Genomic DNA, 22,164 nt, shown 5'->3' on the forward strand with positions numbered 1-22,164 from the left:
TTGCTGTACTGCTCTAGGTCTTCCACGTCGATCAGAGGTCGTTACAACTATCTCGGATGAGATTTGACCCATAAGAAACCCAGTCTCGTCAAAATTATAGATATCCTCCTCTTGAATTCCATACTTATTAATTGTATTCCATACGAGATAAAACCACGCGCGGTACGCGTCGGGATCTTCGCAGAGGACTCTATGGTAGTCGATTCTTCGATTAAAACGCGTCCGGAGGTCTGGTTGTCGTCGTACGAAGCTCGAAGCCCAGTTAATACCGACGCGTTCTGCGTCGCGTTGGTGGAGTAGTCGATTCGCCATATCTTCAACACCACTTATTCGAGGAGGAAATGATCATGAATCTAGGTCGACTATGTAGCGTACTATCGCGTCTTCTTCGGAATAGGTAAGCTTTTGCGTTGGTGATCGTATATCCTGTCGTGAAGTACCGCCGCGATATCGGTGACGTAAGGTTGTATGAGGGATATTATAGATCCGTGCTACGGATCGTACGCTTAGTTTGGGGTTATTTTGAAGCGCTTGAAGCGCTAATTGAATATCGCTTTCTTCCCAATTACGTGCCATTGTAGAAGGTGGAAAATAAGGGATAAAACCTAGGTTGTACGGAAATGCGCGAAAGTGTTCAATTGGACCGTGGGGTACGTTATGAGAAACTACAACATTCAATATTATGGGCTACTGATCTGAGACTACAATAATTTAAAGACTGCAAAATTCACCATCGTGAACTCTCAAGTCATAGACTGTAGTATTCACAATCTCTGATTTCAGACTTAAATCATATAGAAAATTCAGTATCAGCGACTGCTGCAATCGAAATGAGCAAAAACAGACCCAAGGAAAGCTTATTTATTGTCTGCCGCTCATCCAGAAGTTGATAGACAGTTGTTTCCCCCTTACTCTACATCTCCTATATTCCAGTCGCCAACTTGTAACCTATCTACAGCACCACACTGAGTGTGTCACACGCCCACAACCAACAGCATATAACTTTTGACTTGGCCATCTACATCACCACCATTGGCATCATCATCATGATGCTGGATGGCAAAACGATCTCTCGTACTATCCTCCGCAAGGCGTCGGTCCTACACATGACCACAGCCGTCATGGTTGACAATGTCGAGGATTTCGGTAAATTTGCCAACGAGCTCCCAAGCCAGTACGTAACCAATAAACCGAGCGTTCTGGTCACACTCCGAGCGGGAAGGAACTCGGACAAGACACTTCTCCATGTGCCCGTTCAGAGACGCTCCACAAGTATGTTGGTTTATTCCCTTGTTCCAATATATAAGCCATTCAATTAACCCCATATAGGCCTCATTGGCTAGGTCGTGTCCCGCGACATATTCGCCGAGCAGCCAGACAACTGGAACACCGTCTACGACGTAATGAATGGTTACATTGACTGGTTCGGGCGAGCAGATGGCTGGGGTGCCTAACCACCACGACGTGGACACGACTGCCCCTGCGAATTCATATTACAAGATATAGTTCTCAATCACTTTCTGCACAATGTATCGTCCTGAATGAATGTACGAATGTTCTATCTCTAACTGGCGCAAATGCATAGCTTTACCGGCCTTCGACTGTATGAACCCACCAAATCCTATTTCTTCGTACTCTCCAGCACAGCAGTTACCATCGCACTGCCAACCTCAATGGCTCCAGCAAACCTGGGCTCAAAGAATCTCTGCGTGTCCATGAATCTCTCCATCCACGTGTCAAAGTGCCCCAGACTAACACACTCCGCCCAGCCTCTAGCTGCGAACACGAACTCTAGATCATCACTGCGAAACGTGTTATCTTCAATCGCGATCCGCAACGACTCATCCAGGCGCGTCTCACTGCGGAACAAGTTCTCCGTGACACCGAGCCAGAGACGGAATAGCGGTGTCGAGCAGATCATGTGATCGTACGGCACCGCCCCAAGCTGAGACCAACAGTCCACCATGGCGAGAAGAGAAAGATGGTTGTTGGGCAGCAGGCTCTCAGGTTTCTTACCCAAACTAAACTGGTCAAGAATTTCGTCCCGGAGCAGCGGCTCCGCCGCCCACCGCGCGCCACCCCCCTTACCCTCGCGCCCGAACACGCGATCCCGGGCGCCGTAGACCCTCTCCCTCAACTGGTAGGCCTGACCACCGAGCATGAGCTTATACAGCTCCGTACAGCTCTTGGCGTATTGCGCAATCTGCTTCCGTGCTTCTGGGTTCAGGATGGCGAGGCCGGCGTAGACGTGCCACTTCTGGCTGTAGATACGTAGCATGAGGTTGATCTTGACGTTTTCGATGCCGCCGACATAGCGCGCGCCTTCCCAGGGGAACTGCTTCATGGCATGCCAGGCTTTACCCATGGACAGGAAGGCGACGTGTGTGACGGCCTGGGTATCGGCAGTTATGCGATCATGCTCGCGGGCGGTGAGGTATACGTGTCTGGATTTCAGGCAGCGGAGAACTGTCTCGACTTTGGACAGTGATTCTGCTGATGCCCGGTGCTTGATGATTACCAGGGGCTGGTCCAGAGGATCCACCTTCGGGCCGTGAAGGGAGTGACAAGAGACAATGTCAATATCCGCCGGTAGATGATGCTCGAAGGCTTTGATCTCGGGGTCCTTGCATGACGTCTGGCCACCGACGATGGCACCTAATTTGGTGGCTGTATCAAGTTCAGCGTATGGCCTTTTTGGATGCGTAGCGCGGTGGGACAGGTGCCGAGACGGGGAAATATCGACGTACAAGGGCCATACTGGGCAACAACGCGATCAATGGCAGCAGCCTCGACACTATAGATGATGTAATCGGCGGCGCGAGATACAAGGTGGCCATTACGGAGAATTTGCACATTACTCTGGATAAACTCTCAGCATAGGCTTCTGAGTGTGGATAGCTACATATTATACCCGGGTTGCGAACTCTTTCTTGAGACCCTCGTACTGATCATCCTTATCACAAGCTATTATACTGCCAACAATTCGGGTTAGACCTTGTGCGCATTCCAGTTCGACTTCGGGTAGCATGTGTTACAAAATTAAATCTAGAGATGGATCATTAGCGATGTCTAAGTGACCAAGTCCAGAGAGAAAGTTGATTAAGCAATTGCGTCAGACACTGAAAATTTAAGGTAGCTGAGAGTTAACATCATGGAAAGCTCACAACTTAGATGGGGACCAGAATGGCCGATCCACCAAGCGGAGAGCGATACTCGAGCCAAATGCACTCAAGTCATCATTTGCAATGGGGTGATGGTGTAAATAAGAAGGAAGTGTGTGAACGTACCAAAAAGGTGGAACAGGAAGCTCGAAAGCTGTGTCCTCGTTAGTCGACGGGTAGCATTTACCTCCAACCCGCGTCGCTGAGCCGCCGTGCATACATCTTGCCCATATCACCCATGCCGATGATACCGACCACAAAGCCGCCCATCGCAAAAGACATATCGATTGTAGTGGCCGCCATTGCGTGGTCATAGATCAGCGAACAATAGGTGTAGTTCGTCGATCCTTGTCTGGTGAATGCACTCCTTCTCGGTCTAGAAGAAAAAGAAACAGAAATCCAGAAGCTCGTCACATCTCTTATATATCCGCGGCCCCAGATCGGAGTACAAGATAAATCAGAAGCGAGGGGAATATGGATATGGAGGATCAAGGAAGAAGGAGCAGTGTCGAGGACAGAATTTTCTGAAGGTTTGGTTTTTCTGGCAGTTTAAGTGGGACATGCGCCGGCAGAAGTTTGATTCCGGGAGCCGAGCCTTGGCACTGCCATGGCCCTCATGGATGTGGATCTGAGTGGCTGAAGGCTAGAAACCAATTGAGCCACTAGGACTGCTAGTGACAAAGATTGACATGATGAGTTCTTGAAGCTGCCAACATTTCTGCAGACGAACTTCGACAGAAGAAATTTATCGCTGAATTAAATCACCATGGCCGGCCTCTTCGCTCTCGGTTCCAACGGATCTGGTCAACTTGGCATCGGACACAAGGAGGATGTTTCCGTTCCCAAGCCCGTCTTATTCCACTGTACCCCTCCATCGGCCCCCATCGTGAAAGTAGCCGCAGGAGGCAACCACACCATCGTCGTCACAGAGTCGGGCAAAGCCTACTGGAGCGGTGACTCGTCTAAGGGCGCTTGTGGGATTACCACTATCGCAACAGCCGACAACGCACAATTTGAGGAGCTCGTGCTGTCAGACATAGAAACCCTGGGCCCTATTGCCCATGTGGCGTGCACCTGGGACACCTCTACGTTTGTCGTCAAGGATGCAAATGATAGGGCTTCTCTTGTCTACAGTTGCGGGACCGGTGAGCAAGGGCAGCTGGGTTTCAAGGCGCAAGGTATCGTGGAGCCGACGCTGATTCCCGACTTCCCTCCGCCTGGGACAGAAATCGTGCAGCTAGCCGGCGGACTGGCTCATGTCGTGGCCGTGCTAGACAATGGCGAGGTTTATGGTTGGGGGAACGGTAGGAAAGGCCAGCTGGGCCAGTCCGTTGCATTGGACGACGCATCGCCGCCGGTCCCAATTGTGCTCTGCGCTCCATGCAAAATTGGAAGTCCTAGTGGGGTGAACTTCAAAGTCTTCAAAGCTGTTTGCGGTCAGTATTCAACTTGTGTGTTTGGGGAGCCAGGTGAAGGCAAAATCCAATTCCTCGGCCCTGATAAGTGGAACATGAAATCTGGTGCATTGTCTTCATCGCCAAACCTAAAGACTGTCGGTGGTAGTTGGGGCAGCATATATACATTAAAGCAAGACGGGACGTTGGTAGCCTGGGGTCGGGATGATCACGGTCAGCTACCACCAGCAAATGTGCCCAAGATCAAAAACATCGCCACAGGGAGCGAGCATGTTGTCGCTCTGACAGAGGACGACGAAGTGATTGCCTGGGGATGGGGCGAACATGGAAATTGTGGACCGCAGGCTGATGGCAAGTTCGGGGACGTCAAAGGACGGTGGAATATCATTGCTTCATCGAAGAATCTTCCCGAGGGTTCGAGGATTACAGCTATTGGAGCTGGTTGTGCGACAAGCTGGATCTACATTACAGCAGAAGGAGTACATCTGTAAACACTAAGCAACTCTTATCAACGTTTGGAAGAGCTCCAAACAAAGTAACTACAGCAAGTGATCCGTGCAAGGCCGCACACACATCCGACATAGGTAAGAGATTTTCTCAGGCGCCTCTCTAATCACCGAACAGACCAAACTTACGGACTTCTGAGAGAGGCTGTGTTGGCTCGAAGTGAGATGGTATCTGGCTCTCGGGTGCATCAGTAGAGGCATCTCCCATAGCACTGTCACCGGCATTTCTCTGGGCCATTACAGATCTCATGTTCATGGCAGATGGGTTCTGGAAAACAAAATCAGGGCAAAGCGGATTGTGGACGAAGGGGCGATCTTACTGGCTGGGCACTAGCACCCCATTCCAATCTGGCATTCTCCTCTTCATCGTCCTCCTCGTTGACATTGACAGGATCCCATTGGTTGTCATTATCTTGGGGTACGAAAAGTGAATCATCATCATCAAAAGCCGGCGGCGGAGGCCGTTGCGATGGGAATTGCATGCTTGGTCGCAGAGAAGGCATCGGAACCTGGCGCGGTGCTGGTATTGGTTGCGGCGCCGGAGTCGGTGCATGCGAGGTTGCCCTACTAGTGGCAGACTCTAGCTGCTGCTGTCTCGATACCTTTGCATTGGCCTTCGACCTCTTGGTTCGCTGCTGACCTGGCGCCCCTCGTTCACCGACCGTCATTAGGAGAAAGTCGCATTGGACCCCGTCGCCATCGTATCTTAGCTGCATCGGACGGGAAGGCATAGAGTAATATGCCGTTATCTCATTGCCCAGAAATGCAGCATGCTGGATAATGGCTCGAAAGTCTTTGACGCTGATGACGATGTGCAGTTTGTCCTCCGCAACTTCGAAATCTTCAAATTCGTCCCGTTCAACAGCAATGGACGTGTGCAGTGGCTTCTTCAAGACCTCTTGGGAATAAGTTAGTAATAATATGCCTAGGCACAAGAATGGACTATACACTTACCATCGCCATTTGCAACCTTTTCAGTAAAACAAGTGAAGTTGACAACTTGGTCATCCTCGGAATGAATATCGAGAAACTCAATACCAGGTCCAAAGTGGTCCATGAGTTGGCGTAGTGTTCGAGAAGACATGGACCAATGATTGGTCGCCTCTTCATTGTCAAATTTGGCGTGCACGGGCGGACTGACCTCGAAAGGTAGTTGATATTTCGTGGTCATGCCTTCATCATGTCAGCTGGCAAGACCTGCCCAAAACGGACGACCTACCATTTCTACAGGTGATCTTGACGATGAACCTGCTCTTCTTCCCAGCCTCATCCTCAATGGCAACATCGCATCGCTCAATGGTGGTATCCTTCTCGTTCATATGCAGGGGATCTCCACTGCGAGCCCGGAATAGGGATAGGAGGGCCTAGGACTTGGTCAGAAAAGGCATGCTGCGCGCATGGTGACACCTCACCCTATTGTAAAGCTTGCAGAAGAACTTGTCTCGATTGTGGGCTGCGCCTTCATAGTGGTACCGTGAAAAGAAACGGTTAGTTGCGAACGAGAAACAGGCATATGCAGACTTGGATGAGTTCAGAGCTGTGAACACCAACTGGAAAGTGTCAGATTAGTAGCACCCTCAAGCCAAAATCAAATAAGCAACGGCAAACATACTTTATCCCGCTTGGCCTCAAGAGACACTTCGTCGCTGAACTTGTTCAGACAAGCCAGAGCATCTCGAAATGCACCGACACCTTCCTCGCTCAGCGTGAACCGGAGCAGAGTCATCTTCAAGACTGGGATTCCTTTCTGCTGCACTCAATGCATGACTGTCCACGTCGGCGAGATTGCGCACTCACTCTTACCGCTTGAGATGCATGTCATTCGGTCCGGTTCGTCGTACAACGAAGTCCGACAAGTAAAGCCACCACGGATAAGATCTTCCACAAATTAGTGGCAGGGATTCGAAAGTCCAAGGGCTCAACTTTAGAAATAGCCTCTGCCCAAGCGCAGTTCCACAAAAGCTGAAGTCGCGACGGAAGGCGCGTCGCGGGGTAGTTAGTTGATTCAGAACACGTACAGTACTTACACCGTACATCTTCTCCGCAATCAATCGTGTATTCGAGCGTTCACATAGTGCGTCGCCAAGCGGATCAAGCGGAACTTCAACGCGCGAACACTAGTGCGGCATAAGAGCTTCATGACATCAAGCACTTGCACTTCAAACCCGAGCAAGTAGCCTGTTGCGACCAACTTCTTACCTTGGACATAACCACAACAGCACACCATAAACTTCGTATCTGTATAGGCCTACTCCTTACCTAAACTTGAGGTGTACAAATTGACACAAGGTGACCAACCATACATAGCCTCTGCCCGACGAATTGCCCAAATCTGCAACAGCGGGCCACACTTGCCATTCCAAGATTCCTTCAGGGGACAGAGCAGCATAACGTTCTACTCTTCCCTTCCCATTACTTGTCGTTGACCTTGTCCATCCACCAATCCCATATTCAACCTGAGGAAGGCACTCCAAGCATCTAATGATGCCTTCAAGTGCGCTTCCCCAGGAAATCGTTCTCCTGGTATGCCAGGCACTCGCTGTGCAAAACGACTTTTCCACCCTGTTCCGATGCTCCCTCGTGAGTAGACGGGTCGCAAGCATCGCTCTGGAGCAGCTCTACAGGTATGTATCTTGATGTGAGGCAATCGTTCTACAAAACGGTAGCTAACGGGGTTGCGTGCAACAGCACCCAGGAATTGTCTTCTATTAGTGCCGGCGAGACCGTCAATACCCAAGCTTGGGCACGTCTGTGGAAGAGCATCATTCGATCAAGCATTGGAAAGACAGCGTACCCTTACTGCACCTATGTTCGAGCTTTGTACTGCGGCCACTTCGAAGAACTTCTCGACGCTCTATGGACCAAGCCAGAAAACGAACACCTTCGCTCTTTCCTGATCAACGCCAACGATGATACCGAGCAGTTTTTTGTCGCCCGCGAGGGCCAACTGAAGCGTCCGACCCGAAAACAATCAACACAGTTGGCGGGCATCGATTTTCAGGCCTTCACAGTGAAGTGCGGCGATTTCGTGACAAAGAGGATCCGAGAAGTCGCTGACCAAACCGAGACGGCTGTCGCCCTTGCCCATCTCGAAGGAAATCACATTCCTGTAGATGTCTTGCCAAACTGGATCTCTCGCCTGCCGGCCTTGACATCGCTGAGACTAAGAGATGGGTCCGTCCTCACAGCCGAGGCGGGAAGGGCGATATTCGAATCCTGCCCAAGATTTTCCGAGTTGACAGTACATTACTACCGAAGTAGCAGCGCTGATGACGACATGGCGTCGTTTCTTCAGAACCTTCGCCAGAACACACTCCAGCGATTTGAGCTCATAAGCTTAAACGACATCGGCGAGCGTACTCTGACGGCACTAAATGGCCATGCTGAGTCCCTACGATTCCTCTCGCTTGGCAGCTTGTCTGCTCAGGCCATGAAGTCCCTTAACGTGCTTTCCGATTGCACTGCACTGGAGTTTCTTGAGATTGAAAATGCCCTACATGAGCGAGTCGACTTGAAGACATATAGTGCCGGTTATCTGAAGGAGGTGAGCGCCTGGGTTCAGAGCTGCCAGAATCTACGTGGATTGAGGTTCTCCCAAGTGCAGGACGCGCTTTTGATTATCAAGGAAGCCCTCAACGCACCAACTCTAAAACTTAGCATTCTATCACTTGAAGGTTTCGGCTCGCAAGATCAACAAGACACGTCTTCTGCGTGGGCCGCTCTTGGAGTTCAGGAGAATCTTGAAGATCTCACCCTGGGTGGTCAAGATCGTACCCCTGACGGCCTGGTTATTCACGAAAACCCACCCCTGGCTGAATCCATCTGTCGACTTCACAACCTGAAGTGTCTGAACCTGAATCAGGCGTATGTGCGAATGGCCGACTTGAAGCAATTCGTTGGTGCTCTGCCAAATTTGACGGAGCTACGGTTCGGAGGGGAGTGGATGGACGATGATGTTCTCGAGTCTTTGGGGAGCCTTCGATACTTGAATCAGCTGTCCGTGAACTCTATCTCGATTTTCACCTGGGAAGCTTTGCGAGAATTCGCGATGAAGCTTGATCCCGTGCATCAGCAAGGCATCGTCATCGACATTAACAACCAGCTCGGCGCTTACAAGTTCGGCATAGGCGAAACGACCTTCTTATCAAATTATTTTGCCGACACGTTGAAAGGAAGTATCGAGATCGAGTACTACTACGACCCTGGCGAACATGATTCGGACACCTCATCCGCGTCCGATTAGGAGTCGCACGATCGGTATCTGAGGTCTGGTCACTCCTACTACGAGGGAATACTTAATAAACTGGATCAACAGAGCTTGCCGGATGTTGACGCTGACGCGGCGGACAGCAATGGGTTGAAGGATGTCCAAAAACGTCTTGAGTTAGTCAATATCATCAATGCAAAAATAGTGGTGATGCAGATGTTACGATACCTACTTTGGCGGCAGATGGAATTCTTGCAGTTTCAACACAACGCCCGGCGGCGTTAGACATGGCTCTGTTGCAGCGGCTGGATACTGATCCATTGGAGCTTCTGTACTGCATGGTATACGCTGGTTTTTCCATGTTCTTCATGGGATCAGGGCTTTGTTAAATTATTCCGCCTGCTCTGACTTCTTCCCGCCCACATTGAAACAACCTTCCCCCCGGTTCCTTCCGGTCGATCAACGACATGCACCGCGGTAAACTATTGAGATGACTGCCCTCTTTCCGGATCACTTCGAAATGACTGGGGAAACGGGGATGGCCAACCTGTATTATTCGATCATTCCATGGATCGGAGTAGAACCAAAGGGACACACATAGTTTATTACATACGAGATACTGTAGATAGCTTGCTCAAGTTGCTTCATCCACAATGCACTATTCAGACCGGAAGCCATGGCCTTGACGCGACTTATCCTACTTGCGACTTGTCCTACCACGCCCACAATTGAGGTTGTCACTAGGAGCGCGACTTCGTATACCGTGAGATAGCCAGTATGATAGCCAGTAAGGTCTATTAGCAAGGCTTTATCTGACAAGGCAACGCAGATATGGAATAGGTGAGAATGATTTTCTGGCTTCTAATTAATGTCTAAATCTCGTTTAACATTGCCCATATCAGGTACTTTAACCGCAGTCAACATCTGGAGCACACCCAAGGCAGGTGTTCTCGCTTGCTGCATTGTGACGGTGCAGCTTCATGCCCGCCTACTCGTCCATTACGCCACATATCCATCCATGGCCCAGTCAAGATCTCCAGCCAATGCCCACCCTCTCAACCTGGAAGTTGGCACCTGGTTCACCCAGTCCTTGGCCGATGACACCTCCTGTCTGCATCATACCCTGCATTCCACCGGTAGCATTGTAGCCACTAAGCCACTCAGCTGTGCCCTGAAAATCATAGTCAGTCCTGAGCAGTTCGTAGCTCGCATCATACTCTAGGTGTTTCCGAAAATTGAAAGTAACTAGGTGGGTAAGGGAAACACACATAGATATATACCTCAAACTTGAACGTCACACATATTGAGACAAAGATACGTAAGGGCTCTAACTTACCATGGGGTCATAAGTATTCCGACACTCCCAGCCACACCAGTGCCAGACGATTCTGGTGTTGAGTGGATTAGGCTCACAGGCGCTAGGCCAGTCAAAGGGAATCTGGTTGCATTTCGTTGGTGTCCTCCAAGCCTCAGGGGAGTGGATGCGGTCGAGTTGGGCTCGGAAGTTCACACAGGAGTGGCCGCTTAACAGGGAAGAGGGGCTATGACCGCAGATGTAGTGGACGAGGAAGTAGAAGCACATGACGAGCCAAGTCTAGTGAGTGGCGATGGCGGTGTGGGCGATGATGTTAACGTATTGGTTGAGTTCGGAAACAATTCACAACCGTTTTGTCCCGGGAGTGGAATGACTGGATGATAGAAATGGTTGATAATGACTATTGCCCAGTGATTGTCTTCGTTCGTTCAGGGACGTGGTTGTAATGAATTTTTGCCGGCAATTTGGCCAGTTCTGGACCTGAAGCACAAGAGAAGGCTCTGGTGTAGTGACCTTTGTGCTGGCAAAGGTGAACCAGGGAACGTATTCACATCCAAGAACTCTGCCCATCTAGCACAAGAATTACCCAAGCATGGAAACACCAGTCGACGGTGAAGAAAGCAGGACGGGTGTGTACAAGGAAAGCAGAGTGTGAACCCACTCCTCTATGGTATTACTATCACTTACACGTCTTCGACACAGGGTTTCCAGAATATTTCTATACCCGTTCCGATCCCGACAGCAAGCAACGTAAGACCAGATTTAAACTGATCTCGCTTTTCGCTACGAGTGTTGACTCAGCTTTGACGATGCTCTCTTTCCTAACCTCAAGTCTAACAGCAAACTTGAGCTGTAGATTGTCCTCGTCCAAGGTCATAGCAAACGGTTGACTACCTAGATTTGGTTTCTCATTACTGTCAATCTACGGATTCATTGGATCTCTTCAGATCAATATGCTGAATCCAGGGTTTGCTGTCTGAAGCATGGTGGAAGGTTACTACGTATAAGCAGCACTGCTAACTGGGTTTCAAACAACGAACATGGACTTTCCCAGAACCATTCATGTAATTAAAAATAATTTGTATATTTAACACGCAAAAGACACCACCAGTCGTTTCACAAACAAAAAATGCTTGCCTAGCAGTTTCAAGCCATCCTCAGCTCTCATGTTGAAGGCCCTGCAGGTCATGGGAGGAAACTGACACTATGTACAGCAAGCAACAGCTAAGCAACCCCAATACGGCAAGGTGGAGCCTAGCCGTGGTGACACAGAGAAGCTTGGCCCCCCCAGCGGCCTACACCTGCAGCCGTGTCACGGGTCGGTGAAACTGCCGAATGGTCTCGCTTGATGAAGATTGTGTTTCTAGAACATTCAAACTTCTGCAGCTTGCAGGGCCGGATCCGCAGCGGCTTACTGTCTCATCTCTCTCAAAAGAGTCAGACTGGAGAGAAAGTTGATGCGGGTATCATTATTGCTACGCCGAAGCTGGTAAGAAAACATGCTAAACACCCAATCACCTCATTGACAAGTACCCTCACTACCTGAATTTATGTATGCAACATTAGTAGTGACAGTAGGAAACTTCTAAGATGACTCAATGTCATTCGTCAGCCGCCTCATCTCAAAGTCTTCATGGGCAGCCCAGTGGTCACCCTCCTTGGCCGTCGTTGCTTCAACCGACTGGAAAGACGGCTTCCGGTCCATTTTTTCCACAAGTTCCTTCGTAATTGCTTCGACGTCCACATCAATGTAATTCCTTAAGAACTGACCAATCTCACTGTTCTCTCTGTTGCCTCGAATTTCCTCAGTCCCGGGTCCACCAGAGCTGTAGACATTCACATCCACGGCCGAGTGGCCATGAGTGCTCCAGCCAATCTGTGCTCGGACACTGACCATCTTAGCGAGTAGTGGTTGTGCCGACTCGGTGGACTTCACGATTTCGGCCAATTCGGAATCAGATGCGTCTGAGATACCGAGCCCCGGAACGACAAGCTCATCATTGATGTATGTCGTGAGCTCTTCCACTGATAGCATTGAAGGGTCTTCGAGCGAGGCGATGTGTCGATGCAGCTTCTTGGCCAGATATTCAGAAGACGAGGAGGCATTTGCCAAGACTGCAGGGTACCAGAGGTACTCCGGGTAACCAGGGGTGTTCTCTGTGACAGTGTTAGCACCCGCGTCGAATGAAGTCATTCCAAGTAGAGCCTACGTCTCGCGATTGACAGACCGCCAGTCTCGTGGTCGCTCGTCGCTACCAGCACACCCTCCGTCTTGCTTTCTTTCAGGAAGTCGATAACGAACTTGAAAGCCTTGTCGTATTCCAAAACCTCCCGTACCTGGGCGGCAGGATCATTTCCATGCCCGGCATGGTCGATTCTGCTTCCTTCAATCATGAGGAAGAAGCCCTTGTCGCTGTTGACCGTCGCCTTCTCCAACGCTCGAATTGCTGTCTTGGCCATCTCGCTCAAGCTCGGGTACACCTCATTCATGTTCCGACGGTCCAGTTCAAAGGGGAAATCGGTGTCTGCAAACAGTCCTAGCATTGGGAGAGGAATATCCACTTTTCCCTCCCACAAGGCGTCAAATCCAGCGCGACTATCGATATAATTCCAGCCATGTTGGCTTTTGGCGATGTCCACAACATCAACGTCATCTGCTCTGCAGCTGCCCTCCGTCCCATTGGGTAGGAAATGGCACCTTCCCCCACCAAACATCAGATCAACGACCCGTCCCAGGGGCCCTTCGCCGACTTCCTGCATGGCTATTTCGTCTTCTTGCTCGCGAAGGTCGACATGGCTGGCGAAGCACGCAGGCGTCGCATCCGTTATATCGGTCGTCACAACCAGGCCAGTCACAAAGCCAGCTCGCTTCGCAGCCTCGAGCACGGTACCACACGGAGTCTTGTCTGGCAGTATAGAGATAGCCCCATTGTAGCTCTTCTTGCCACAGCTGAAGGCTGTCGCCCCAGCTGCACTATCGGTGACCAGGGAGCTCGAGCTGCGCGTCCGGCTGCTACCCCAAAAGTGTTTATCCAATGTCAAAGTATCGCCATATTCAAGTCCCTCAGTGTATTGCCGGAACGATCTCGTGAGCGAAAGAGAGGCCGGGCCCATTCCGTCCGATACCATAAAGATAAGGTTGCGCTTGCCCGCCGGCTTCGAGAAGTGAGTTTGGCTGTTGTGGGAAACCCAAACGGCCATGATCAGGATGCCCGCAGTAGCTAGCAGGGCCCAGCCGAAGAGGAAGACTTCGCGGAGTCGCATGTATAGAGAGCGCCCCGTATGGGCCGAGGCCGAGCTGCCGCGGAGTGCATCGTCTTCGGATTCGCTTGCGCTGTCGTGGCGGTCGTCCGCCAAAAGAGGAGTCGTTGCAGAAGCTCGTCGAGGCTACAGTTTCCCAACGTTAGCCTTGCACCGTACATGCTGCCATCCCAAAGTTTGAGACCATGATGCACCAGCTTCAGTGATGAATACATATGCCCTCGCTACAGGACATCTTCACACAGCGATGGCGCTGACCAAAGAAAAAACACTTACCATCTTGCTTTACCTTGTGTTCATGCAGCACAGATAAGTTGGAGTTTTCACGGAGCTGTCTGGCTCGAGACGACCCTCGAGTCAGGTGGGAGTCGTTGCTGGCTCCTGGAGAAGCTGCGACGAGCTTGTGGAGTTGCCAACGCTAGGGGCAACCTAGACGAAGCTCACGCGACAACTTGACCCCAGAAAATGACCTAATCTGCTGCACCATCCTGTTTATCTACATGGCTGGTTAAATATGTAGATATCGGAAACCCGGCCTTTCCGCTTAAGCACCACTTGCTTATTCCTAGCTGCTAGGAGCGCTCAAAAATTACTCGTGTCCATTCACTTGCCGAATAGAAAACAACCAAATGTCACAGTGTCTGCAGTCCCACTACCACTTATTCCCTTTGGGTAAAGGATCGGCTGCTACAGTAAAGTCTAGACCACGCAGAATCACAGATCAATTCATCAGGATTCATCAGGCATGCGTCATCATAGAAATAACACCATGCCGATGGACTAAAGTAGCATGCATATCACACCCTCAATAGATGGTTATTCCACTGATGCAACTATTGCATCTTATTGTCGGACCTTACACATAACAGCCCATTTTCTGAGTCGAATCTAGACGGCCTCGATTTCCGTTGCTGGACGTGGTCCTGAGCTGCTGCTGCTCAGCCCCGGGGTCTCTTTTCTGGGCCACCCAGCTAAACCTGCCATTCACCACGCCAAACGCCGTCTTGAGCTCCCTGTCTTATCTTATCTATAGCTACAGGGTGACCCTCCTTACGGTCACGTATCAGTATGTCTTTCTTGAATTTTCCAATCTCCTGCCTTAGTCCCTGCTTTTCTCCTTCTTTATTTTAACTGTACGGCTTGCTCTCCCTGGCATGGCGAGCATCGCCACGGCTGAGACAAGCAGACAGCAGGGTAGGGACTTCTATTAACGAAAATAAAAATAATATTAAATACGCCGTAGGTGTTAACCCTCGGTACCTCTACAAGTACTCCCTTAAGGGGCTATAGATGATATAGCGGGCCCTTAAGCCGCGTCGGGCGGTTATACAGGTAAACTTGTAGCCAAACGACTACTAAACCTCCTGTCCCTCCCTAAGTCTGTGCTACAACCCCTGCCTGAACTACCGATAAGTGTGGTAATGTGGCACTTAAATTCGTCCTCAGGGGTGGGATGCTGCTGATGTGCAGAAGATGCTCGACTATTTTTTTGTCGCGACAAGTCGTAGTATCTGCTAATTGGGGTTCTCGTCGAGCGTATACATCTCAACCATACGCTCAAGTGGATAGACCGTAACGTGGTCAGACGCTCGCAAGAATCGCGGCGAGAGGGCGTGCTGCGCGCCTTCTATCGTGAGGGGACGGGTTCGCCGACGAGCGTTATCGGAAAGGCGAGGTCCGATAAGGGGTCGGATTAACGATTCGAATTCTGGACCGGCTGTCGAGTTATATTCCGCCGACGTAGTGCTTGACGGTCGACTGGCTAGGATGCTCGTAATCCTAAACTGCACCAATCTCCCTATTATCGCTAGGTAGGCGAAGTCAACAAGGTGGGCAGCGCGCCGTAAGGGTTGACTAAACCCCCTTGTGTGTCAGCTGCGGGATTCGAACCCGCGACTCGTCACCGACCCAAGTGGGCGAGGCTCAAATCGGGACTTATCTACCAGCGAAGTGACCAACTACACCAGCCGACAAACGAAAATAAAGAAGATGAAGGAGCAAGGATGTAGGAGCTATGTCCCTGGCCAGGGAGCTCTCTGTGTGGAGCATGGCCCTAGGCTAATAGGGGATTAGGCTGGCCATGACCGGCACACTCCCTTCTTATACGTAACTAGTGTAGAACATTGAATGTAGTTCAACTTTCACGTAAGGGGTCCCTCGCTAATGTTGGATCTTCATTACTTTACGTTCTCTCTTGTAGCTTATAAAGGATTCGGCAGGTTAGTATGTAGACCGTTAGCGTTAATTAGCTTAGCGGAGTTATGATTTTCCATACATAGATCCGCTTTTAGCTGAATACTCCTAGAAATGCCGCTTTGTCTTAATAGCTAGGCGCAACCAGTACACATTAAAATACCACGAAACACAACTTCGTTCGGTTCCTTTTACTTTCCTGGCACGAGTATCGCGGTTAGAGACTATCGAGGAGAATCTTATTAGAAACGGCCTTGATACTTTCCACGTTTCGTTCCGTTCGGTCTATGAAGACGCGAACATCTCTGTTAGGCAACCTTGGTGGGCTTTGCTAAGACCACCAAGGTTACCACGTGACTTAGCCCTTTCGGACTAAGTCCAACCTCGGTGCTCCATAGGACTAGATAGAATGTCATGCTTTTACAACCTCACAAATCTTTGACCACCTTTGCGTGTAACAATCTCTTGGACGCCAAACGTATTAGAAAAGCTCGGCTAAAAAGGTAAGATACAGTAGGATATATGTACAGTACAGTATTACCGCCCTGGCCGTAAGCATAGATTAGATAAAGAGGTTGTAAGTGGGTCTTGCACTGCAGTGCCCCACCTCACAGCACCTGTTTCTTGTAGCCTACCTTTCCTCCCGCAACCTACTATTTAAGACATTTCGCAATAAATCTCCTGCAGCCTGGTCTCAACCTCATCTTACGTCCCGTCACTCCCTCTGGCATGGTGGACGATAAGGCTAGCAGGCCGAGGCTACTTGGCACTACAAGGAGAGTTAGCACGAATCCGACGGGTAAATAACCACATTCAGCGCAGTCAGGGGCTGAGCTCAGCACAACACCCAGGTGCCGAACCTCGGCTATAAGAAGGTAGCTTACAAGTAGCCAAGAGCTTTCATGCTATACCTTCACTACCCCTACAAGTGTGCCCCCGTCTGACTAGTGCAACCCGCTGTATCCTTGTAACCCCAGAGCACCCTGCGTCACACTCTGCCCCGCTATACCCTGCAGGACATCTGATTTCATAGACACTAATTTTCGTGAACCAGTTTATATATTACACCACCAGTCTCTAATGCCAGGCCGTGAACTAGAGAAGAACTTTTCCCTGTAAACCGTCTTATGCTGTTGGAGCTTTTTTGACACTAAACCCATTACGTGTTGCAATATAGCGTAATTAGCTAGACTAGTTAGCTCAATTGAGTCGCTGCAATGACTCTCAACTGGCCGTTGTTCTTGGCTAGAGCTTACAACAGCGAGGACTATGGTGTCGCTTGCATGTGGAACCCCTAAACGGATGGGCAGTTGATACGGCACAAGCGCCTGGATGGTCAAGCTCAACATCATACTCCCCCCCTCCTCCCTCAAAAAAACGGCATGCAGACCTGGTAAATCTGAAAAAGACACCCTTTACAGTGCCTAACCAGATTCCTTTTGCCTTCCTCTTGTCCTCCTCACTAAGCACCCAGATTATGCCGTCCGTATTCGCCACCATGAGGATCTGCATCGTCATGGCAAACATCTCGCGGGAGGCGTAGTTGACGCGCGTCACCACCCACATGATGCCGCCAAGGTCGCGCTCCATCCGAATGGCGCCGTAGGTCATATTGCGCACCACGTAGCTCCACACGCGTTTCTCGCGTTGATAATGTAAATGGCATCGTCAACGGCAAAGATGGTGTACGGTGAGACGCTGTCAATGGGTTTGTTCATGCTTAATGACAATCCGCTGGCGTCTTATCGAGCTTGAAGGCCTTCTCGACAGATCTCCGGAAGAACATCCTAATGACGTTGTAGGGGATTTTTAGCTTTGTGTACACCTTTCGGTGAAACTTGGGTCTGGTAAGGATATCTGGTACTGCCAGGGGCGTGTCTTTAGGAGCTTGAGGGTTCTGCGCACAACGAAAAGTGTTGGTGTCAGTTTTTTTTTTTTTTTTTTTTTTTTTTTGGGGGGGGGGTGGGGGGAAGGAAGGGGAAGTAGCTAAATCGTACTGCTATATAAACCTGCGAGACGAGTTGGAATCCTGTTTGTATCCCGAATACGTATCATAAGGTTATGGACGGCTTGGTTTTATAGCATCCGTTACGCGATGACAACGGGGCTATTGAAGCTACCGCTGCCGCCGGCTGGGTCCAATTAGCCCTCGACATTTATCTATATCCGTGACTGTCATCATAAGTAAGGTTATAACCTTTAGAGCTTTATAATTATGCTGCGTTGTGGTGATTCTGCCCGCACGTAGCACGTCAGGAAGGCCGCCTCTATCTGCCGCGTCACGGCCTTTTTTTTCGTTTCTGAATTTCTTTTGGCTTTCCGTCACAATAGGCTCTTGAAGGTGTAGAAGAGGGTCAGATGCGTCCAGAGGCTGTTGTAGGTATCACCGCGGATATATTATGTCTACCGTCAAAGTTATCCCTTTCTTTATCGCTACAAACAAGGTATGCCAACACGGAAAACTGTATTACTTCGTGAAGCTATCAACTACTAGTTTGTCCTTGGATGTGACCTATCTTCGACTGTTGCGCTTAGGGAGAATATAGTCTAATTGAGGCCCTAGTTGTTAAGATACTCGACAAGGTCATTTATAGATGCTACCGGCAAAGTTTGCTTCGAATTGCTATCTTTATCTTTGACGTAATTCCCGCCTTCTGGAGGCATAGGAAAGTGCGGATCGTCGACAGGCGGCATCGTGTATAGGAAGATGATAAAACAAGGACTATCCTTAGGATTGTTGTCCATTCGAATGAACTAAGGTATGTGAATAAAATGTAGTTGAGATTTGAGGATACCGAGGTTATCAAGTGAGCTTGACGTTTCCACTGATAATAAATGGTGCAATTGTGAATGTAAATCAGGGCAGCACAGTGACGAACAAAACACATAGTCTTTAGGTAACCATTGTCAGCAATGAGAAGCTACTACAACACTATAAATCCAAACTCTGGATTTTATGTCCAGCCCTACTACTCGCCTGAGCCCGCCCGTCATCTTCCACAACCACCGTAGTAACAACATTCATTTGAATCCCACTCTCGGCCGCACAAATCTCATCATACCTCAACGATAACTGACTACTACTCCGATCCACTCCCAGTCCTCCCAACTTCCACCATCCCCGGCCTTTTGGTTGCTTCTCAGTGTACGCCCCGCCCTGGACCCAGACCATATTCCCGAAACTTCGCCCCTCCGGTGTCCGCATAAAGGCGAACTGATCAAGTCCCGTGTTGACGATATCATCGGACGAGCTGAAGGCGATAATGGAGGACCACAGCACAGCGTCTAGGAACCCGCTCAACGCTAGCATGGAGCCCGTGAAGGCCATGAAGCCAACTGACCTGCCTAGCGGGGTGATACTGCCGACGGTCAGAGGCATAGCGGAGGCCAGGTAGACGAACGGATAAACAAGGAAAGCTGGATGATGACCGGAGGGACGCAGGGCCGTGGTACTTATTTTGGGCGTTGAGTTATGGAAGTTAGAGTTCGGACTGGCGGGCTCGACATCGTCGCCTTGGGATTGTACTATGGACATGGAGTCGCTGTGCGGCATGAAGCGTGAGGACCGCTTTTCCCGGTACAGGGCCCGGAAGACGAGGAAGTAGAGGACGCACGTGCCGGCCATGGCGAAAAAGCTCCAGCTGTAGATGGAGAGGCGCCAGGGGGCGTGGGTGTCGCTGATCCAGCACTGTTGATGGATTCAGCTCGAGTCACTTGCACATATGTAGATACGGGGAAAGATTCTGCAGATGGGAGGCAGTTTACTTACCCAAAGTGTCTGCCGAGCAAAATAGTCCTCGCTCTGGGTGATTAGGGGTCCAAGAGAAGCAACGATGATGGCAAATATCCAAAGCAGTACGATATTCCCGATAATGATTCGCGATGACGGCTGGTATCCTCGGACGATGGCCAAGTACGTGTACATGGCAATGGTAGCCAGGAACCCGCTCGTCGTGAGACAACCAAAGCCCACCATCCACCCCTGCGCCTTGCACGTCGGTGACCCCACGACGAGCGCGTCCCCCCGAAGCCACACTACATTGGCCGTGTACGCTGCTGCGAGCGTAATGTCGGCGAATATGAGATTGTATATGAGGATGAGTAGAGGGTTTGCCCCCTTTGGTCTGGGCCTTAAAGTTGCGCATTCGTTTTGATCTCGACTCGCCTCTGCTGCTGATGCCTCTGCGGCTTCTGGGCTCAGGGGGTGTGATCCTTTGGCCTGGCGGTAGTGGTTCTCGGCTAGTCCGAGGGACAGGTCGACTCCGGTCGGATTGTCTCTGGCTTGAGCTGCACTGTGGGTCAGTTTCGTGTCCTTCATCTTCCATCTGCAGAGACGACATGTGATGTGAAACCACAGGGCCGATGTCGTGACGAGAGATAGAAGGCCTATAACCGCCATGGCCGTTTGGCCTCGGCGGTATTCGGCCGGCAGAGGTGATATCGAGCCAATGTCCTCCAACGAAACCGTTGACCCTGCCATCTTGTTGTCTGTTCAGTCACCAGTTGTTGTCGTTCGTTTTCCACTTCAACCGCCGTTTTCCAACCAACCGACCCAGTTTATCGTCAATCTTGCAGAGCCCCTCGTATGCTGCACATACGAAAATGGAGCGTTACATAGAAGTTATAGCGCCATGTGCAAGAGCGGTTAGCTGTATCGAAACCGCCGTCAAGGATTGCGCTCGGTCGTGATGGCGTCCAATGCAGTTGCGCAGAACGATAGAACATGTTCAAATGTTCTGCGCAAGTCCGGGGGAAAGGCCATGGTCATTCAAAACCTATGTGGTCCAAGTTCATGGTTCGCGAACCACCCCATCGGGTATGAAGTCCTTCCAGTCAAGGGTCTCTCGTGGAGTGTCAAGGATACGACTAAGTATAGGGGAGAAAAGGTGGGTTCTAGTACGATCTAGCCAGGGGTGAAAAACCGCAGTGGGCAGACATGTGCCAAATATGGACTTGATAGAGACAGCTGCCAGACAACTTCCAAACAAGCTTATCAGCTTGGAGATGATCAATGACTCGTCATACTGGCACCTCCTTCACTGTAATTTCCAGACGATCGGCACTATTTAGCTCTCATTCTTCATAGACGTTTTTCCGCCATTGAATCCCAAGTAACGTACATTGAACCGCGGAACTTCACCGCCCAGTTAAGTTGGGTAACGTGTGGTCTGACTCGATCGAATACTGAAGTGGGGTTCACTGTTAGCTAGTAAGCATTACATGTCCTGTCAAACTACAATAAGATCAGAACAGGTTGCCGTTAGTCCTATTTGATCTGTTGGGTCGGCTGCCCTTCATCAGCCATCCCCACACAAGCCCACGTCGAGACACCACCATCCAATTCCTCTCGCGATTACGTAGGAAATGCCTTCGTCCCTCTGCCCCTTAGCCCCACAGCCCCATCTAATACCAACGTCGGAATATGGCGTGGAAAATGCTACCGTAACTCTCCTGTGTTGCATTTGCGCAGCCCGGTTTTAGTGACGTTGGAGACAAAATTGTCCGGTCCAATTAACAGTTACAAGTCAACGTTGCTATGCATTGCGGAGTTGAAACGAGTGTTCCTTTGAGATACGGGAGTCTGTGTATGCTGCACGATGTAGTATTGGTAGGAAGAAGGTATGATATTTCACTGTAGCAATAGAGGCGTGGTTAATGTAGTTACAATTGACTCTCCTATCGACGAGAATCTCAAATATGAAGGGAAACAAACGTCTTTCCACACTTGTCTCCACCAAGCTTTGCACTGATAACCTTTTATTGCGTGCCCCGAGCACACCGGATGTGTGCTGGGCGCAGCGCTCAGGCCAGCTGCCGTAGATACCGACTCCTGGGCGTTAGTGCCGTCATCATCATTACCATCATAACTAATACAGCTTCTGGCGATTTGCAGGTCATCATCATGACCCTCTATTTCGATCCCGAGGGAACAAGACGAAAACGAGTCTAAGAAGGACAAGAAGAGCTGGGTGACCAGTGTCCCAGCAAGGGGCCGTAGCCGATACACGACAGTAGCTCCGCTTGAGCAACGTGGCAAGCTTGAGTCGACCAGCATTAGCGGCTTGTCGCGATCAATTGCCATTTTCAAAGATTTTCCCGTCTCCAA

At 50.3% G+C, this 22,164-nt stretch overlaps 8 protein-coding genes and 1 non-coding gene across 9 annotated transcripts; 2 read left to right on the top strand and 7 right to left on the bottom strand.

The window, feature by feature from the left end:
• Positions 1-1,508: 1,508 nt before the first annotated feature.
• BCR38DRAFT_423458 (uncharacterized protein) lies at positions 1,509-2,856 on the bottom strand. The gene is made up of 2 exons (XM_040859590.1): positions 2,748-2,856; positions 1,509-2,667 (listed from the first exon to the last, which is right to left on the bottom strand). The coding sequence occupies exon 2, from the start codon at positions 2,363-2,365 to the stop codon at positions 1,622-1,624; it is 744 nt and encodes a 247-aa protein (XP_040718787.1). The 5' UTR covers positions 2,366-2,667; positions 2,748-2,856; the 3' UTR covers positions 1,509-1,621.
• BCR38DRAFT_423460 (uncharacterized protein) lies at positions 2,857-3,764 on the bottom strand. Its single transcript, XM_040859591.1, has one exon. The coding sequence runs from the start codon at positions 3,473-3,475 to the stop codon at positions 3,161-3,163; it is 315 nt and encodes a 104-aa protein (XP_040718788.1). The 5' UTR covers positions 3,476-3,764; the 3' UTR covers positions 2,857-3,160.
• A 163-nt stretch (positions 3,765-3,927) lies between these two features.
• BCR38DRAFT_334730 (regulator of chromosome condensation 1/beta-lactamase-inhibitor protein II) lies at positions 3,928-5,067 on the top strand (the record flags this gene model as incomplete). Its single annotated transcript, XM_040855343.1, has 1 exon — positions 3,928-5,067. One exon carries the CDS (start codon positions 3,928-3,930, stop codon positions 5,065-5,067), a length of 1,140 nt encoding a protein of 379 aa, XP_040718789.1.
• A 164-nt stretch (positions 5,068-5,231) lies between these two features.
• Positions 5,232-7,023, bottom strand: BCR38DRAFT_423464 (Rad9-domain-containing protein). The gene is made up of 5 exons (XM_040859592.1): positions 6,695-7,023; positions 6,495-6,632; positions 6,302-6,446; positions 6,037-6,255; positions 5,232-5,980 (listed from the first exon to the last, which is right to left on the bottom strand). Exons 1-5 carry the CDS (start codon positions 6,806-6,808, stop codon positions 5,364-5,366), a joined length of 1,233 nt encoding a protein of 410 aa, XP_040718790.1. The 5' UTR covers positions 6,809-7,023; the 3' UTR covers positions 5,232-5,363.
• Positions 7,024-7,436: 413 nt separating this feature from the next.
• Positions 7,437-9,583, top strand: BCR38DRAFT_133652 (uncharacterized protein). The gene is made up of 2 exons (XM_040853565.1): positions 7,437-7,706; positions 7,771-9,583. The coding sequence occupies exons 1-2, from the start codon at positions 7,564-7,566 to the stop codon at positions 9,323-9,325; spliced, it is 1,698 nt and encodes a 565-aa protein (XP_040718791.1). The 5' UTR covers positions 7,437-7,563; the 3' UTR covers positions 9,326-9,583.
• A 2,182-nt stretch (positions 9,584-11,765) lies between these two features.
• On the bottom strand, positions 11,766-14,335 carry BCR38DRAFT_362981 (alkaline phosphatase). Its single transcript, XM_040857195.1, has 3 exons — positions 14,142-14,335; positions 12,815-13,991; positions 11,766-12,761 (listed from the first exon to the last, which is right to left on the bottom strand). Exons 1-3 carry the CDS (start codon positions 14,142-14,144, stop codon positions 12,190-12,192), a joined length of 1,752 nt encoding a protein of 583 aa, XP_040718792.1. The 5' UTR covers positions 14,145-14,335; the 3' UTR covers positions 11,766-12,189.
• A 1,399-nt stretch (positions 14,336-15,734) lies between these two features.
• On the bottom strand, positions 15,735-15,837 carry BCR38DRAFT_t106. Its single transcript has one exon. It is a non-coding gene; the product is annotated as a tRNA-Thr (tRNA).
• A 1,466-nt stretch (positions 15,838-17,303) lies between these two features.
• BCR38DRAFT_406427 (uncharacterized protein) lies at positions 17,304-17,669 on the bottom strand (the record flags this gene model as incomplete). Its single annotated transcript, XM_040858051.1, has 1 exon — positions 17,304-17,669. One exon carries the CDS (start codon positions 17,667-17,669, stop codon positions 17,304-17,306), a length of 366 nt encoding a protein of 121 aa, XP_040718793.1.
• A 109-nt stretch (positions 17,670-17,778) lies between these two features.
• BCR38DRAFT_521558 (uncharacterized protein) lies at positions 17,779-20,798 on the bottom strand (the record flags this gene model as incomplete). The annotated part of the gene is made up of 3 exons (XM_040865197.1): positions 19,828-20,798; positions 19,029-19,746; positions 17,779-17,945 (listed from the first exon to the last, which is right to left on the bottom strand). The coding sequence occupies exons 1-3, from the start codon at positions 20,536-20,538 to the stop codon at positions 17,779-17,781; spliced, it is 1,596 nt and encodes a 531-aa protein (XP_040718794.1). The 5' UTR covers positions 20,539-20,798.
• Positions 20,799-22,164: the final 1,366 nt, after the last annotated feature.

The sequence above is a fragment of the Pseudomassariella vexata genome, assembly GCF_002105095.1.
Source record: "Pseudomassariella vexata strain CBS 129021 chromosome Unknown BCR38scaffold_3, whole genome shotgun sequence".
In the NCBI taxonomy this organism is placed as follows: domain Eukaryota; kingdom Fungi; phylum Ascomycota; class Sordariomycetes; order Amphisphaeriales; family Pseudomassariaceae; genus Pseudomassariella; species Pseudomassariella vexata.